Genomic DNA, 17,506 nt, shown 5'->3' on the forward strand with positions numbered 1-17,506 from the left:
CTCAGCTAAGACTTTCTCCAGCGCTCTTCAGCTCAGTCTCTTACATACTGCAAACTGTTGGAAGTGGAAGCTAATAACAGTAAGGTGAGGCCGATGAAGAATGTGAAACTAAGTGAATGATGGGTCCAATGATTCATCTTTTACCCAATCGGATTTTAAGATTGAGAAGGAAATAGGAATGGCAGAGAAGGAAATGGGGAGGTTATTGCCAGATTAGGCACAGAAAGGGAAATTATAAAGAGCTGAGAAGGGAAGAAGAACTGGATTGAAAGAGAGCCAGGAAAGAGAAGAAAAACATTCTATGAACAGTTCAATACCTGAAGGAAAGGGTCTCCTCAGTTTTAACTGTTCCCTCCCTGAGCCAGAGAGGTTGAATGGCATTACAAGAACAAAATATCCATTAAAAGTGTACTTACACTGCCAAGTACCTAACCATTCCAAACTGGTTAGCTTAAAAGGTAATTAACACACAAAAGCAGCAACTTCCTGAAACTCATGGCAAACTGCCGTTTTGTGAAACTCATGGCCGAACACTATAAACCATGATCATGAAGGTGACGAGGCTAGCCCACTGCACTTAGGCTGGGCTGATGTCTGCAATGGTGGTTTGCCCAGGCTAGGGTAAAGTAAATATAGCAATACTGGAATTAGGAGCTGAAGTAGACAAATTCAGCCCTTTGAGCCTGCTCCACCATTTTATTAAATCATGGCTGATCTCTCATAAGAACATAAGAAATAGGAGCAGGAGTAGGCCATCTAGCCCCTCGAGCCTGCCCCGCCATTCAATAAGATCATGGCTGATCTGTCGTGGCTCAGTTCCACTTTCCCGCCCTCTCCCCATAACCCTTAATCCCTTCGCCTATCAAAAACCTATCTACCCGCGTCTTAAATATATTTAGCGAGGCAGCCTCCACCACTTCAGCGGGCAGAGAATTCCAGAGATTCACCACCCTTTGAGTGAAGAAGTTCCTCCTCAACTCCGTTCTAAACTGCCCCCCCTTTATCTTGAGGCTGTGCCCTCTAGTCCTACTGTCCTTTCTGAGTGGGAAGAGCCTCTCCACCTCTATCCTATCCATCCCATTCATCATCTTATATGTCTCAATGAGATCTCCCCTCATTCTTCTAAACTCTAACGAGTACAAGCCTAGTTTATTCAGCCTCTCCTCATAGTTCAACCCCCTCAACTCCGGTATCAGCCTAGTAAACCTCCTCTGCACTCCCTCCAAGCCCAAAATATCCTTGCGTAAGTACGGCGATCAAAACTGCACACAGTACTCCAGCTGCGGCCTCACCAGTGCCCTGTACAGCCGCAGCAAGACCTCCCTACTTTTATATTCAATCCCCCTCACTATGAAGGCCAGCATCTCATTCGCCTTCCTGACCACCTGCTGCACCTGCAGGCTGGGTTTTTGCGACTCATGCACGAGGACCCCGAGGTCCCGCTTCACCGTTGCATGCTGCGGTTTTTCGCCATGTAAGTAATAAGTCCTTCCTACCATTATTCCTACCAAAGTGGACAACTTCACACTTGCCAACATTAAATTCCATTTGCCAGTTCCTGGCCCATTCGCCCAGCCTGTCTAGATCCTTCTGCAGACTTTCCACACCCTCTGCACAATTTGCCGTTCCACCAATCTTGATGTCATCAGCAAATTTCGACACTATACACTCAGTTCCCTCCTCCAGATCATCTATATAAATGGTAAATAGCTGAGGCCCCAGCACCAATCCACTAGTCACCAACCGCCAATCTGAATAGCACCCATTGACCCCCACTCTCTGCCTCCTATTTGCGGGCCAATCCCCTATCCACGCTAACACCCTACCCCCAACTCCATGCCCCCTAACCTTCTGTAATAACCTCTTGTGCGGCACCTTATCAAACGCCTTCTGAAAATCAAGAAACACCACATCTACCGACTCTCCTGTATCCACCGCCCTAGACACATCCTCATAGAACTCCAATAAATTCGTCAGACACGACTTCCCCTTAACGAAACCGTTCTGCGTCTGCTCTATCAAACAAATCTGCTCTCCCTAGTCTCAAAATCCACCTCCCCACCTCTTCCCGAAATGCCCTTTTTCAATTAGAAATAAATCTATGAATGGTTTAAAGAAGGAGATAGATTCAGACTCCACCGTGCTGTGGGGCAGCAAGTTCCATAAATTCACCACCCTCTGCAAGAAGTATTTCTTCTCACCTCAGTTTTAAATCTACCGCCTCTCAACCTATACCTGTGACCTCTTGTTCAAGATTGCCCCAAGAGTAAATATCTGGTCTATATTTACTTCATCAATCCCTTTAAAAATTTTTATATACCTCAATCAGATCCCCTCTCGTCCTTTAAAGCTCCAGTGAGTGTAAGCGCAAACTGTTAAATCTCTCTTCAACCCCTTCATCCCCAGAATCAACCTGGTGAACCTCCTCTGAACTGCCTCCAATGCTACCACATCCTTCTTCAAATAAGGGGACCAAAACTGGCCACAATACTCCAGATGTGGTCTCACCAATACCCTATACAATTGCAACTCCAGTCCTTTTGCAATAAATGCCAATGTCCCATCTGCCTTTTTTTTAAAAACATGCTGCATCTGCATACCCACTTTCTGGGATTCACAAACATAGACACTCAGATCCCGCTGCCCGATTGCATTTTGAATCTACTTAGGTAATAATCTGCCTTACTATTTTTTCGACCTCACAATTTTCCACATGAAACTCCACCTGCCAAGTTGTGGTCCATTCTCTTGGCCTATCTATATCCATCTGTAAAATCTTTATATCCTCTTCACTGCCTGCTTTCCCACCTATTTTAGAATCATAGGATCAGGGTAGCTGATAAGGTTAAACCCAGGGTTAATCCAATATTTTCAAAGCTATCTTGGCCTCTTAGCTAAGGTGAGGCATCAGATCAAGCCCGGAAAGGGGGTGCAATGCCTCATCCAGTCAACTTGGATCTTGTTTGATCAAGCCCAAAATGAGGTACAATGTCTCATCTTGGACCTTGTTTGTCCTTCATGTGGTGACCATGATTTGGTTTCAATTTGTATTGGGTATTTTGGGTGGAATAAAAGTAAATATCAAAAGGTGCGAGGAATAAAAAACAGGAATAAAAAATATAGAGGCCAGCAATTTGCAGTGACTCACAGCTCAGGAACTGTGTCTTCCTTGCCAAGAATTGCTGGAACATTTAACATGTGAGACATTATTAATGTATCAATGTTGTGCTATTTTGCACACAAATGTGCAATTCTCACCTGAGCACTAAACCCCTCTGGACAGTCGTCTTCATCTTTCCCGTCAGATGTTCCACATTGCTCTGAAAAACAAGGTGTTAACACGCGTAAGACAAAGGTCAACTTTTATAACTACTTCCAGCACTTTTTCCACATAAAGAGTAATTGGAAGTCACTTAATACTGGGCTTCACATGTGTATGTGTATTCACAAAATTTGGATGGGCATAAAAAAGCATCAAATGCCTTTCCCAAAGAATGTAAGCATTAAACAATGACTAATTAATGCCAGAAATGCGCAACAAGTCTGGAAGCAACTGTGGAGAGAAGGTAACTGACTTGCACACTTCCCCCTTTCAGATAACTGTCTAATTCCCTCTTGAATGCCCACACTCTCTGGTTGTGCCTTCCAGACTAAACTACTTGCTGCGTCAATAAGTTTTTCCTCACATTGCCTTTGTTTCTTTTTGTGAATAACTTTAAATCTGCGCCATTCTCAATCTTTTCACAACTCTAACCTGGCTCCTCAGGATTTTTGATTACCACTATCAAATCCTCTCTTATCCTTCCCGTCTCCAAGAAAAACAGTCCCAGTTTCCCAATCTATCTTCACAATTGAAGTTCTTCATCCCTGGAATCACTCATGAATCTTTTTTGCACTCCCTCCAATGCTTAGAAACGAATAAGGGCTCCGCCATTCATTATTACAGCTGATCATTCAACGCAACAGTTTGTACCTGCCTTTCCTACATATCCTTTAATTTCCTTCGCCCCAAAAGCTAAATCTAATTCCTCTTAAAAACACAATATTTTGGCCTCACCTGCTTTCTGTGGTAGAGAATTCCACAGGCTTACCACTTTCTGGGTGAAGAAATTTCTCCTCTTAAGGCTTACCCCATATTCTTAGACTGAGACCAGCATGAAATCAGGGCAATAGCATAGTAGAGAAACACCAAGAATGCTGCTAGGTTAATGATCACAATTTGCCTAGCACAAGTTGCAAATTCACCATCATCAACTGCCCATCAATGGGAAGTCAGTCTTGTCTGAGCCTTGGAAAGCAGCATGTATTCTATAAGCTTTAAGTGTTTTGCAATCATTACAAGGAGGATCTTGTTAAAGCAACAATGAAACTTAATACAAAAGTCAATACCACAAATGTCAGTAACGGAAATAAAAACAAAAAATGCTGGAAGCCATTAGCAAGTCAGGCAGTATCTGTGAGGACAGTTAGCAGTTCAGGTTGATGATAATGCAGCCATACAGTCCATTGTATCTATACTAAGTCTTTGAAGAGTTACTGGATTTGTCCCCCTTCCTACATTACCTCATAAAATTCTTCCTTTCAAATGCCTGTTGCAATTCTCTTTTTAAAGTTACTGTCACATCAGGCAGTGCATTTGAAATCAGAATATCTCACCACAAATACAGAATACCCCATTATCCCTCCAGATTTTTTTTTACTAACTACCTTAAAACTGTGTCTTTTGGTTACTGACCCTTCTGTCCGTGAATATAGTAAATCTATTATGTCAAAACCCCTCAACTGCAGGTTACATAATTCCGTATGTACCTCACAGCTTTGCTTGAAAGGGTTTATGAAATTATGAACTATCAAGGAAGTGCGCTGGTCCAGCCACCTTCAGTTGCTTCATCAATAACCTTCCAGCTATCATATGGTCAGAAGTGGAGATGTTTGCTCATGGTTTCACATGTTCAGCACATCTTGTGACTCCTCAGATACTGAAGCAGTCCATGTCCGCATGCAGCAAGACATAGACAACATTTCAGCTTGGGCTGATAAGTGACAAGTAATATCCATTTCAGCCTACGAGTATCTATAAAAAGAGAGAATCTAATTGTCACCCCTTGATGGCATTGCCATCAATGAATCTCCCACAATCAGTTGTCTGGAGGGGTTACTATTGACCAGGAACTGAACTGGATTAGCCATATAGTGTGGCTACAACAGCGGGTCAGAGATTGGGAATTCTGCAGTAAGTAAATCACCACCTGACTCCCAAAGCCTGTCCACCATCTACAAGACATTTCAGGAGTGTAATGGAATTCTCTCCTCTTGCCTGGGAAAGCAACTCCAACAACACTCATGAAGAACAACAACATCCAGGACAAAGCAACCCACTTGGCTGGCACCTCACCCATCACCTTGAGCAATCAAATATTTATTCTGTCCACGTAAACATACAGTGTGGGCAGAAGTGTGCATTTACAAGATTCATTACAATAACTTAGCAATGCACTTTCAATAGTACCTTTCCAACACACATTCTCTTTCATCTAGAAGGACAAGGGCAGCAGATGCAACCACAGGTTTGTCCTCCAAGTCTTACATCATCCTGACTCGGAACAAAATTGCTGTCACTGGGTCAAAATCCTGGGGAACTCTTTAACACTACTGTGGGTGCACCTACACCAAAAAGGCAGCTCATCATCACCCTCTCAAATACAGTTAGGGTTAGGCAATAAATGCTGGCTGAACCAATTTACCCACAGCCCATAGAAAAAATGTAAATGGCATAATGTTAAGAGGACTTTACTATTATTTTCATTTGAATGGTAAAGAATAAGCCCAAAAATGCAATGGGGGAATAAATGTGAAATAAAATGCCTTTTTTAAATGTTATATTTTCTAGGAATATTACCATAATAAAAGCCACACCTAATGTCAGTGCCTTTCACTCACAACAGTGCTTGTTTCAGTGCCTTAAGATAACTTGCAATATTATTCAAGCCATGGTAATCATATCCTGGATGTGTTGGGAATCTAAGGATTCTTTTAGCAATGAATATAATCCACTTATAAGTAATGTTAGAATCTTCGAATGAATTGATACTGTAAATATATAAAGCTTTGGCTGCCAATAATTAACAAAGAAGTATTCTTACAGTTGCATTTTTGCATTTTATTGTTGCTCAACATTCTATCCACCACTAGCTGGCACTAATTTGGACAGGATGAAGAATTTGTTCATTCCTATCATCTTTTCCAAGTTGAGTAAGATTTTGCCAAAATGTTTCCCAATTTCTGAGAATCATACTATAAGAAGAATCTTGGTACAGCAAATGTAAATGTTATTGCACTCTGGAAAGAAAATGGATAAGAAATGAACGCTACCAGAGAGGAGGAGAAACGCCAGCAATCAACTGTAAGGGGACAAATACAGCATGGATAAAAACGAAAGAATAAAGTTATTTCAAATGCTCAGGTATGGAGACCGCAAGTAGCTTTTAAGCAAGAATCACAGAACCAATAATAATTCAGCTTCAAATAAGAATACACAGCAATTCCCCTTAGACAGAAGAAGCAGAATTGAATTGTAAAGCAGGAAATGGTCTGTTGATCAATTCTTAAAATCACATCTTAAGAACAGGATTGAAAGGTAAACAATAATATTGCCAAGAACAAAATTCATATTTATATTACCAAAGAAAACCAGATAAAACACACCCCTCGTGAACGCATGATCAAAATGCATTTGGGTACTGTCAAAAATATGTAATAGCAAAATACCACAATCTTTCTCTGTCTGCAATTGTGACAATGGAAAGCAATTACCAAATTCCTTATTTAGACAGGCCACTCAGGGCTGAAATGGAACAGATTATTTCCATGACATCCACTATGCGTTTTAATGAACACTTTGATGTGACAAGAGCTACTGGAACAAAGGTTAAAATTAGACTAAATCTATTTAAGGACATAAATGTGGAGGCGCTGGGGGAATACATCATGAATTTAGCTGATAAGATTCCACATCATGAATATCAGAACCATGAAGAAAGGGAAACTGGGTAGGTGAGGGAAAATGTAATGGATCAACATGATACTGTCTGCTTCTCTAATCTCCATACATTTATATAATGCTATTGCTCTACATAACATAAATAGACAATGCAATGACATATTATCCACTTGTCTGGATGAATGTAGCTGCAATATTACTGAAAAGGCGCCACACTGTTGAGGACAAAACAGCTATCTTTATTAGCATCCCATTCAACATCTTAAACATTCACTCTCTCCAAATCAGTGGCAATAACTATGTACCATCTACCAGATGCACTGCAGCAACTCACCAAGGCGCTTCCAACTGCATCTCCCAGACCTGCAGTGTCTGCCCTGCTTGGAGAAGGTTAGCATGAGCCACACAGTGGTTAGCACTGTTGCCTCAAAGAGCCCAGGGACTTGGGTTCAATTCCAGCCTTGGGTGACTGTGTGTGGAGTTAGCACATTCCTCCCCCCCGTAACTGCATGGGTTTCCTCCAGGTGCTTCAGTTTCCTCCCACACTCCAAAGATGTGGGGTGAGATTCTCCCAAAAAAATTTCGAAGAATTGAATTTGTGTAAAAATTGGAGTAAATAAAACTGGCTTTTTCAGCAGGAGTTTGAAAAAGCATTTCCCATACTCTGTGCATCGCTGAGTGCACTAACGTGAATCATATTAAAAGGATCAGGGGTCGGGACCCATTCCCACTGGAGAAGCCAGCAGCTTAGCACTGAGCGGACCACTGTGCACGTGCCGATCTGACAGTGCCGAGATTGGTTGATGTGCAGTGGCCCCTATCTACCGGCCTCCCGATCGCTGGCCAGCCCTGCAACTCCCACAATGCCAACCATGTGACCCCCATGGCCTGATTGCTGGTCTCCTGGATACGTCTGGGCCAGCCTTGACCCTGCCCCCCCCCACCCCCAACCCCAATTTCCCCTACTCCTCACCAGCAATCCCAAACCACGCCCCCCCCCCCCATTCCCACAATGTCGAGCCTCCCGTCCTACAGTCAACACCCCCAACAGCCCGCCTCCCCGCCCACCAAACCCAGATGGCCAGCCCCGAACACTGGCACCCTTCCCTCCCTCACTGATCCCGACTGCAGAGTAGCAGCGGGAACCTCAACCCCAGCCATTGCCGCCCCACCCACTTGGCACTGCCTCTGCTGGTGGGCACTGCCGAAGTGCTCCCTGGGCATTGGTACTTTGTGCCTTAGGCAGTTCTAGGGGGCCCAGGCTGAGATTGCCACAGTGGCAATGCCCAGGGGAAACTACGCACCGCACCCCCCCCCCACCACCACAACGCCTGACTCTCTGGGAGGACCTTGATTGACTCCACCTTCACTCCAGCAGGGTCATGCCACCAGTTCCAAGCAAGTGGAGAACTACTGTAAACCCAGCAGGAGTGAAACACTCCTGTTGGGGTGGAGATACTAGCAGATCCAGAGATTTCTGACCCAGGCCTGCTAATGGCATTTAAACTGTATGCAAATGAGGCACTGCATATATTTCCAGCAATTTCTGGTGTGGACCTGACAGCACCGGAAACTCAGTGCTGGGAGACATGTTCAGGCCCGGTTCCCATCCCACCGTGCGGGATAGACGAATCGCCTACGTGTAGTTTTGGTGGATTGGCCGTGCTGAATTGCTCCTTAGGGCCTTATTTTACCATTTTGCTTCTAGGTGCTGAGCAGACTGGAAACTGGGAACGTTTCAAACCCAGCTTGCAGGTGCAGCAGGTGGTCAGGAAGGCGAATGGGATGCTGGCCTTCATAGCGAGGGGGATTGAATATAAAAGTAGGGAGGTCTTGCTGCAGCTGTATAGGGCATTGGTGAGGCCGCAGCTGGAGTACTGTGTGCAGTTTTGGGCGCCGCACCTGCGCAAGGATATTTTGGCCCTGGAGGGAGTGCAGAGGAGGTTTACTAGGCTGATACCGGAGTTGAGGGGATTGAGCTATGAGGAGAGGCTGAATAAACTAGGCTTGTACTCGTTAGAGTTTAGAAGAATGAGGGGAGATCTCATTGAGACTTATATGATGATGAATGGGATGGATAGGATAGAGATGGAGAGACTCTTCCCGCTCAAAAAAGACAGTAGGACTAGGGGGCACAGCCTCAAGATAAAGGGGAGGCGGTTTAGAACGGAGTTGAGGAGGAACTTCTTCACTCAAAGGGTGGTGAATCTCTGGAATTCTCTGCCCGTTGAAGTGGTGGAGGCTGCCTCGCTAAATATTTTTAAGAAGCGGGTTGATGGGTTCTTGATAAGAGAGGGGATTAAGGGTTATGGGGAGAGGGCGGGAAAGTGGAACTGAGCCACAACAGATCAGCCATGATCTTATTGAATGGCGGGGCAGGCTTGAAGGGCTAGATGGCCTACTCCTGCTCCTATTTCTTATGTTCTTATGTTCTTATGACTTTAAGACCCATGCTCAGGGATCCCCATGTACATTGTGCCTGAAAAAATATCAGCGATTCCAAATCGCGCTGCATGTGGGTGGGGCTTAACGTGCCCAAAGCCCTGCAGCTTCAATCGGCACCTCCGAATGCACATGGGCAGACAAAAAAAATTATAGAATGAGGCTCCCCCCCACCACCCGCCCACCCCCCCATCCTCCACAACATTACTAACCCTTTTATCCCCCCAACCTGCTCCACCACACCGACCGATCACAGCCCCTTCCCCCCTCCGATCTCAAGCATAGCGGCTGTGGAACTCCCTTCCCCCTCACTGATCACAAACAGAGAGCCATCAGACCCACCTCTCCACCACCCCCCACCCCCAACCGATCTCAAACAGAGAATCGTCAGACGCTCAGCACTTACCTCCTCGCCTAACTGAGGTGCCCGAATCGGAATTTTGTGGAGCATGTCACAGAGGAGATGTCAGGGGTAAGCTTTTCACTCAGAGGGTGGTGGGTGCGTGGAATCGGCTGCCGGCAGTGGTGTTGGAGGCAGATTCGATAGGGTCTTTTAAGAGACTTCTGGATAAGTACATGGGACTCAGTAAGATAGAGGGTTACAGGTAAGCCTAGTAGGTAGGGACATGTTCGGTGCAACTTGTGGGCCAAAGGGCCTGTTTGTGCTGTAGTTTTTCTATGTTCTATGTCTGTTTTGCACTGATTCTGGATGGGCGAACGTAGTAGTAAAGAGGGAAGTGCCAGTAAGGTTGGGCGTGTAGCCAATGAAGTTAATTTTAATGTCTGCAAATACACTTAAATGGTCGTCGTGCCCATTTCAGGTGCGATGCCGATTGCAACCACTTTCGGGCCTTGGTAAAGAGGGAGTCGGTGTGAAGGCGGGGGTGGATCGTGCTACTCACCTCACACCCAACTTTACCAAGTTTCTGCGCCTGAAAACGGGCACAACTTGATGGTAAAATCGGGCCCTTAGTGTCCCAGGAACTGCAGATTAGGGGAATTAGCGGAGTAAATACATGGGTTGAGGGGACAGGTCCTGGGTAAGATGCTTTGACAGAGAGTCAGTGCAGACTCGATGGACAGAATGGCCTCTTTCTGCACTGCAGGGGTTCTAAAGAACATCACTACCCAAGTTCACTTTTAAGGCCTACACCATCCTTACTTGGAAATATAACAATGGTCCTTCATTGTCATTTGATGAAAATTCTGAACTCCCTTCACTCGCTGTGCAACTGCCTACACCACATGGACTGCAATAGACCAAAGAGGCAGCTTACCACCACTTTCCCAGGGGAAATAAATGCTGACCTTGCTTGTGACACGCATGAATAAAAAGACATGCGTCGACAGATACATATATGTAAAATGTAAAGTTTTTAAAAAAGTTACAAATGGCTAATTGTAGCAAAAAAATGTTTACTTCCAAAATGGTTAATAAGAAAGTACAGACCTGCAACTCACGGATGTCAAATTTCTCCTCAAAGATGTAGGCAATATCAGCACCAGCAGAAAGGCCACTCATGCTTGCTAGATAGCCACAGTAACCTCCCATGGTCTCAATAATAAACACACGACGTTTTGTTCCACTTGCTGACTGCTTGATACGATCACACGTCTAACAGGAAAACATCTAGTTAGTATAGAAAACACAAATTTAATTGATTCTGAACTGTTCTGTTCAGTTTATCGTCCCCAGTTACCTATCTGCCTGTGTGATCACAGAAAATATTTTAAGATATAAAATGCTAGCAGAGTTCAGCATTTCTCAAACACACCTGTACAGTTTGTTCTGTTGTTTGGTGTTTACAGATGGACAGGATTATCCACTGGTTCTGTAATTTAGCTACCAAATTGTTGTCTTTGTGGGATAAATATGTTGATTGATAAGAGTTCTAGCATTTGACTGTTTGCTCTCTAACAACACTGTGGGTGTACCTACACCACATGGACTGCAACGTTTCAAGAAGGCAGCTCACCACCATCTTCCAAGGGCAATTAGGGATGGGCAATAAAAGTGCTGGTATAGCTATCGAATCCCACACCCCTTGAAAACTATAAAATGTCCAATTTTTACTTGTAACAACAGAATATTTAAACCTACTGCACAACAACTAGGGGTCACAGTTTGAGGATAAGAGGTAAACCTTTTTAGAACTGAGGTGAGGAGAAATTTCTTCACCCAGAGGATGGCGAATGAGTGGAATTCACTTCCACAGAATGTAGTTGAGGCCAAAACGTTGTGTGATTTCAAGAAGAAATTAGATATAGCTCCAAGGGCTAAAGGGATCAAAGAATATGGTGGAGGGGGCGGGAAGGGGCAGAAATCAGGATACTGAATTCATGATCAGCCATAACCAAAACCTGGATGCTCTGGCATCCTCTCAGTCCAAAAGACATGCTGACTAGATGCACTGCCCATGCTAAATTCTCCCTCAGTGTACCCGAACAGGTGCCGGATGTGGCGACTAGGGGATTTTCACAGTAACTTCATTGTAGTGTTAATGTAGGCCTACTTATGACACTAATAAGTAAACTTAAAATGAATGGCAGCACGGGCTCGAAGGGCTGAATGGCCTACTCCTGCCTCTAGTTTTTATGTAACAACGGCAAATCATTTTACAAGTAACATTTGTTTCACTATAGAATTAGGAGCACGTGCTCTTGGTTTAGAACACAAATTAACTTCCGCATCATAATTGTTATCTAAATTCTTTTGGTCATCAGGGAAGAACATTCAGATGGTGCTTTTTCCATTAATCAACAGCAAACCTGCAAAGTGCGTTTAGTGATGATAATTGAGTAAAGGTCCAAATTAGTTATCCTCGCAGCTTATTTTAAAATGGAGGACACATAAAAATGCATAATCCTGTAAAATTGCAGCTTTTCATGGCATATATTATGCAAAATTTATGGGAATTTCTTGGCAGAAGAGAAAAATGAAATTAACAGCCGAAATAGCACGCAATACGAATACTGCCAGAAAAAAAAACATTGCAATGCCAAGCACGTTATGCACAGAGCCACAATAACTATAACACAGTTAGCCTCAACATAATTAAAACTGAAAGGCTTACCTCGACAATGGTATTGACAGAAGTGTCAGCACCAACACATAAATCAGTACCTGGCATGTTATTACTTATGGTAGCAGGCACAAGACATATTGGGATGCAAAACTCCTCCATGCATGAGCGTGCAAGATCTATTTGTAGCAGAGCTTCATAACCCTGGATTTCCAGAACAAACATAATTTAGCGCTTATTTCTGATTATCACACCACTAAGTGTAGCATAATATATTGCTCTTAAATGTGAGGAGGGGTTTGGCTTCCCATTTGCAAACACAAACTGCAAGCACAAGTGCATGCAAAGTTCCTGCGGTCAATACAAACCTGCACAAGAAAGCTCACACTGGCACGCACAGCCCAAAGCCAAGTTTGAAGTAATGTCAACACAATACTAAATTTTGAGCACCAGTGAAGACTACGCAGGGGGAGTTGGGGAAGACAGAGTAGCTCACAAATGATTAGGTATAGAGTTAGGCAACACTTCCTCACAATCTTGAAACTGCAACAAAAATTTAAATGGAACATTAAATTGGAATGACTTGGAATTCAAAATGACATGATTGAAACTTTGGCAGATGCAAATCAATTCTTTAATAACAGAATTATCAGCAATAAAAACTTGCATTTGTGCAGTGCCTTTAGCAAAGGAAAACATCCCGAGGCTATTCAAAGTGAAACTGGGCAGATCTACACCGAGCCAAAGAGATATTGGAAGGGTCAGATGAAAGCTCAGCTAAAGAGGGGTATCCTTTCAATGAGGATCTTAAAAAAAGTAAAGAGAGGGGAAGAGATCTAGGAAGGAAACTCCACAACTTAGGGTTCAACAAGCTGAAGGGACAGCCATCGTATGTTGGACAGAAAGCAGTGAGCGAACCATAAAAGGCAAGATTTGGAGGAATGCAGAGTGCTTGAAGGCTTGTGTGGCTGGAGGGAGTCACAGAGATAGGAAGGTGCAAGACCATGGGGGGATTCATATACATGGGAGAAAACTTTAAATTTGAAGCACTGATGGACCAGCAGCCAATGTGGATAATAGGGCACATGAGTGAGTAAGGCTGGAAGAGATCAAAAGTGTAGAACAAATAAAAGATTTACTCTCTCAGTGTTGGATCTAAAATCCTGTTTTTCCTTTCAGGATGTTGTGGCTCTGTGTAGTTCCTACTGTCCTATTTTGGAAGATCAAATTTAGGTGTGAATTATACTGTAAACCTTAGAAACATTAACGTCCATATGGATCTGGGTGTGCAAGTCCACAGGTCCCTAAAAGTGGTAGCACATGTGGCCAAGATAATTAAGAGGGCATATCGCATGCTTGCCTTCATCAGCCAGGGCAATGAGTACAAGGGCTGGGAAATTTATGTTGCAGCTATATAATACCTTGGTTCGGCCATATTTGGAGGATTGTGTACGGTTCTGGTTGTCACATGATCAGAAGGATGTGGAAGATTTGCAGAGAACACAAAGAAGGTTTACCAGGATGTCCAGGTCTCGAGGGTGTTGACTATGAGGAAAGGTTGAATAAACGAGGATTGTTTTCACTGGAGGGACGGAGAATGAAGGAAAACCTGATTAGAGGTCTACAAGATTATGAGAGGCATGGACAGGATGGATAGTCAAGGATAGATGTGTTAATTACAAGGGGGCAAGATTCAAGGTGAGAGGGGAAAAGTTTAAGGGAGATGCGTGGGGGAAGTTTTTTATGCAGAGAGTGGTGGGTCACTGGAACGTGCTGCAAGAGGAAGTGGTGGAAGCAGGCACATTAGCAACATTTGAGAGGCATCTGGATGGGTGCATGAATAGGGAGGGAATCGAGGAATACGGACCAAGTAAGGAGAGAGGTTTAGTTAGGTATCAAGATCGGCACAGGTTTGAAAGGCCATAGGGATTGTTCCAGTGCTGTACTTTTCTTTTTTTTTTGTTCTTTGTCACAAGATATATGAAAATGCTTCTAAGATTCGAACTTAAAGCTCGTGCAGCTTCAGGAAAATGAGGAAGTGTGGCCTCATTTTCAGTGATGATTAATATGAAACAAAACTAAAACAACTAATGAAATTTGTAGCAGACAGTGATGGCACACAGATATTGAGATTTTTAAGCATAGCTGGAGGCCTCGGTTTACCTACCTGTAACACTATCCAACTGCAGAATCATCCACTAGCATTCAGAATGGTCATACTGTTGCATACACCACAAAAACCACCAGGTTGTTTTGGGGAAAATAAAGTTTCTGCATTTTCTAGTCATTTAATCAGTTGGATTCCACAGAAAAGAACATTAGTCAAAAGTACTGTGGAGAGAACAAATGTTTTGGATGGAATGGAACTGACTGCAATCTGTGCCAGTTTACTATGTCAACCATGACTCAGCTGGTACCACACTTATCTCTGAGTCACACGTTTGCAGATTCAAGCCATACTGCATGACGTGAGCACACAAATCAAAACTGACAACTCCAGTGCAGTACTGAGGGGAGTGTTGCAGTGTTGGGAAGCTCTGTCTTTTAGATGGGAAATCAAATCGAGCCTGGCCTACCCTCTCAGGTGGGTGTAAAATGGCATATTTTCAAGGAGGACAAAATGTATCCTTTAAGCAATACCGCAAAATCTGCTCATTAGTTATCACATCACTGTTTGTAGGAGCTTGTAATGGCTGCGGCATTTCCTCTATTACAAGCGCTGCACTTCAAGAGTGCTTTATTGGCTGTAAAGTGCTCTTGAGATAACTGAAAAGAGCTATAAGCCTTTCTTTCTATTTTGGAACAATGAGACACCTGATCGTATCAGTATCCGCGGCTGTTTTCAATGAGCCGCTGGATGAGATTTGCAAATACAGTGCTTTTCAACTAAATAAAGACACATTGACCTCACTTCAGAGCTGCCAAGAATAGGAAGTCAGTTCAAAGATGCTTGAAAACTAGCTTGTCAGAAATGGCATCAACAGTGCTTAGAATCGCAGGCTAATTGATAAAGGTTCTAAATGAGTTTATCTGTCCAAAATTAGAACTCCAACAGCCCACTGTGAAGCCCCAGTCAACAAGATTAAAATGTACGCAACCTTGGTGAGGGAAGTTAGTGGTTTGGAACAGCAGTATGAATCCTGCTGGTGCTAGTAGATAACAGATGCAGTTCAGATAATGGCTTGGTCTATTGTGTTAGCGCTGTAATTACACATTCCTAGACAGACTTACATCGGTTATAGCGTTCAGGGCAGTATCTGCACCAATGCTGAAGTCTGAACCAGGCACATTGTTGGAGACAGTGGCAGGAACCATAACCATAGGGATACAGAAGTCATCATATGTGGTGCGTGCAGCTGACAGCTCCAAAATTCCCAAGTATGCCTGGGGGGCACATCCAAATTAGCTTGCATGTACAACAGTTAAATTCGCAAGAAAGGGCCAAAGGGGGAGCCACCTGTAAACTTGTACTCTCACGAGGTAACAAAAATACAGAAACACATATTATAAACAGTAACATTTTACATCGAAATTCAACATTGTAGCCTCCTCTCCCTCCTTCAAGACTTAGACAGGTTGCAGAGCTGGGCCGAGAGGTGGCGGATGGAGTTTAATGCGGAGAAGTGTGAGGTAATTCACTTTGGTAGGAATAACAGGTGTGTCGAGTATAGGGCTAACGGGAGGACTTTGAATAGTGTGGATGAGCAGAGGGATCTAGGTGTATGTGTACATAGATCCCTGAAAGTTGGGAGTCAAGTAGATAAGGTTGTTAAGAAGGCATACGGTGTCTTGGCGTTTATTGGTAGGGGGATTGAATTTAGGAGTCGCAGCGTCATGTTGCAACTGTACACAACTCTGGTGCGGCCGCACTTGGAGTACTGTGTGCAGTTCTGGTCCCCACATTACAGGAAGGATGTGGAGGCTTTGGAAAGGGTGCAGAGGAGGTTTACCAGGATGTTGCCTGGTATGGAGGGGAGGTCCTATGAGGAGAGGCTGAGGGATTTGGGGTTGTTTTCGCTGGAAAGAAGGCGGCTAAGAGGGGATCTTATTGAAACATATAAGATGATTAGAGGTTTAGATAGGGTGGATAGTAATAGCCTTTTTCCTCTGATGGAGAAATCTAGCACGAGGGGGCATGGCTTTAAATTAAGGGGTGGTAGTTATAGGACGGATGTCAGGGGTAGGTTCTTTACCCAGAGGGTGGTGAGGGATTGGAATGCCCTGCCTGCTGCAGTTGTAAATGCGCCTAGTTTGGGGGCGTTTAAGAGATCCGTGGATAGGTTTATGGACGAAAAGGGATTGGTTTAGGTTAGTGGGTCATTGTTTTGTAACTGGTCGGCGCAACATCGTGGGCCGAAGGGCCTGTTCTGCGCTGTAATGTTCTATGTTCTATGTTCAACTAGGAAAGTGGGTTAGGCCAATAACATGGACATCTCCCCGTGATTCACCAACAATCAAACATGAGTAGTCAACTGAAGATACAATTCTATGAAAGAGAACAAAAGGGAGATAGTATTGTGCCTCAGGGAGTAGCACTCCATGCCTCACTCTGCACTCTAGAACCTGCTGACCGAGGGTGAAGAGGTTCAACAAGTCGGTCATCAGCATACTAATCCTTCCAAACCTTCCCCACTATTCGCCAAAAGGGGAAAAAAAATCTGCATGTACAAAGAACAAAGCTCTCATGCCTGCACCGACCATGCTGTCCATCTGCACTGTTAGTCAAGGAAAACATCACAGTAGTGCAGAGGGAGGGCGATATGGAAGAGATAGGGATTGAGTCGCTGTGGGTGGAGTTGAGGAATAAAAAGGGAGAGATCACATTGCTAGGGGTGTACTATAGGCCACCCAACAGCCCAAAGTCAGTGGAGGAGGGAATTTGCAGGGGCATTTTGGACAGGTGCAGGAAGAATAGAGTGGTTGTAGTGGGTGATTTTAATTTTCCCGGAGTGAATTGGAGGGGGCCTAGAGCTGGGGGTACGGAGGGAGAGGAGTTTGTGAAATGTGTTATGGAAGGGTCGCTAGAACAGTATGTAACTTG

The 17,506-nt window shown here is 44.0% G+C and overlaps 1 protein-coding gene across 4 annotated transcripts in view; it reads right to left on the minus strand.

The window, feature by feature from the left end:
* LOC145358429 (ATP-dependent 6-phosphofructokinase, platelet type-like) overlaps positions 1–17,506 on the minus strand; it is a 123,693-nt gene that overhangs the window by 12,106 nt on the left and 94,081 nt on the right. For 3 of the 4 annotated variants that reach the window (XM_080212503.1, XM_080212513.1, XM_080212532.1), the window contains 3 exons: positions 15,697–15,849; positions 10,893–11,057; positions 3,259–3,320 (listed from right to left, as the gene is read on the minus strand). In XM_080212503.1, coding sequence (XP_080068629.1) covers positions 3,259–3,320; positions 10,893–11,057; positions 15,697–15,849 — 380 coding nt within the window. Of the gene's footprint in view, positions 1–3,258; positions 3,321–10,892; positions 11,058–12,516; positions 12,670–15,696; positions 15,850–17,506 lie in introns of all 4 variants that reach the window. The other variant, XM_080212522.1, reaches the window with a different exon arrangement.

Source organism: Carcharhinus amblyrhynchos, chromosome 2 (genome assembly GCF_965287045.1).
Source record: "Carcharhinus amblyrhynchos chromosome 2, sCarAmb.v2.hapA, whole genome shotgun sequence".
Lineage (NCBI taxonomy): Eukaryota > Metazoa > Chordata > Chondrichthyes > Carcharhiniformes > Carcharhinidae > Carcharhinus > Carcharhinus amblyrhynchos.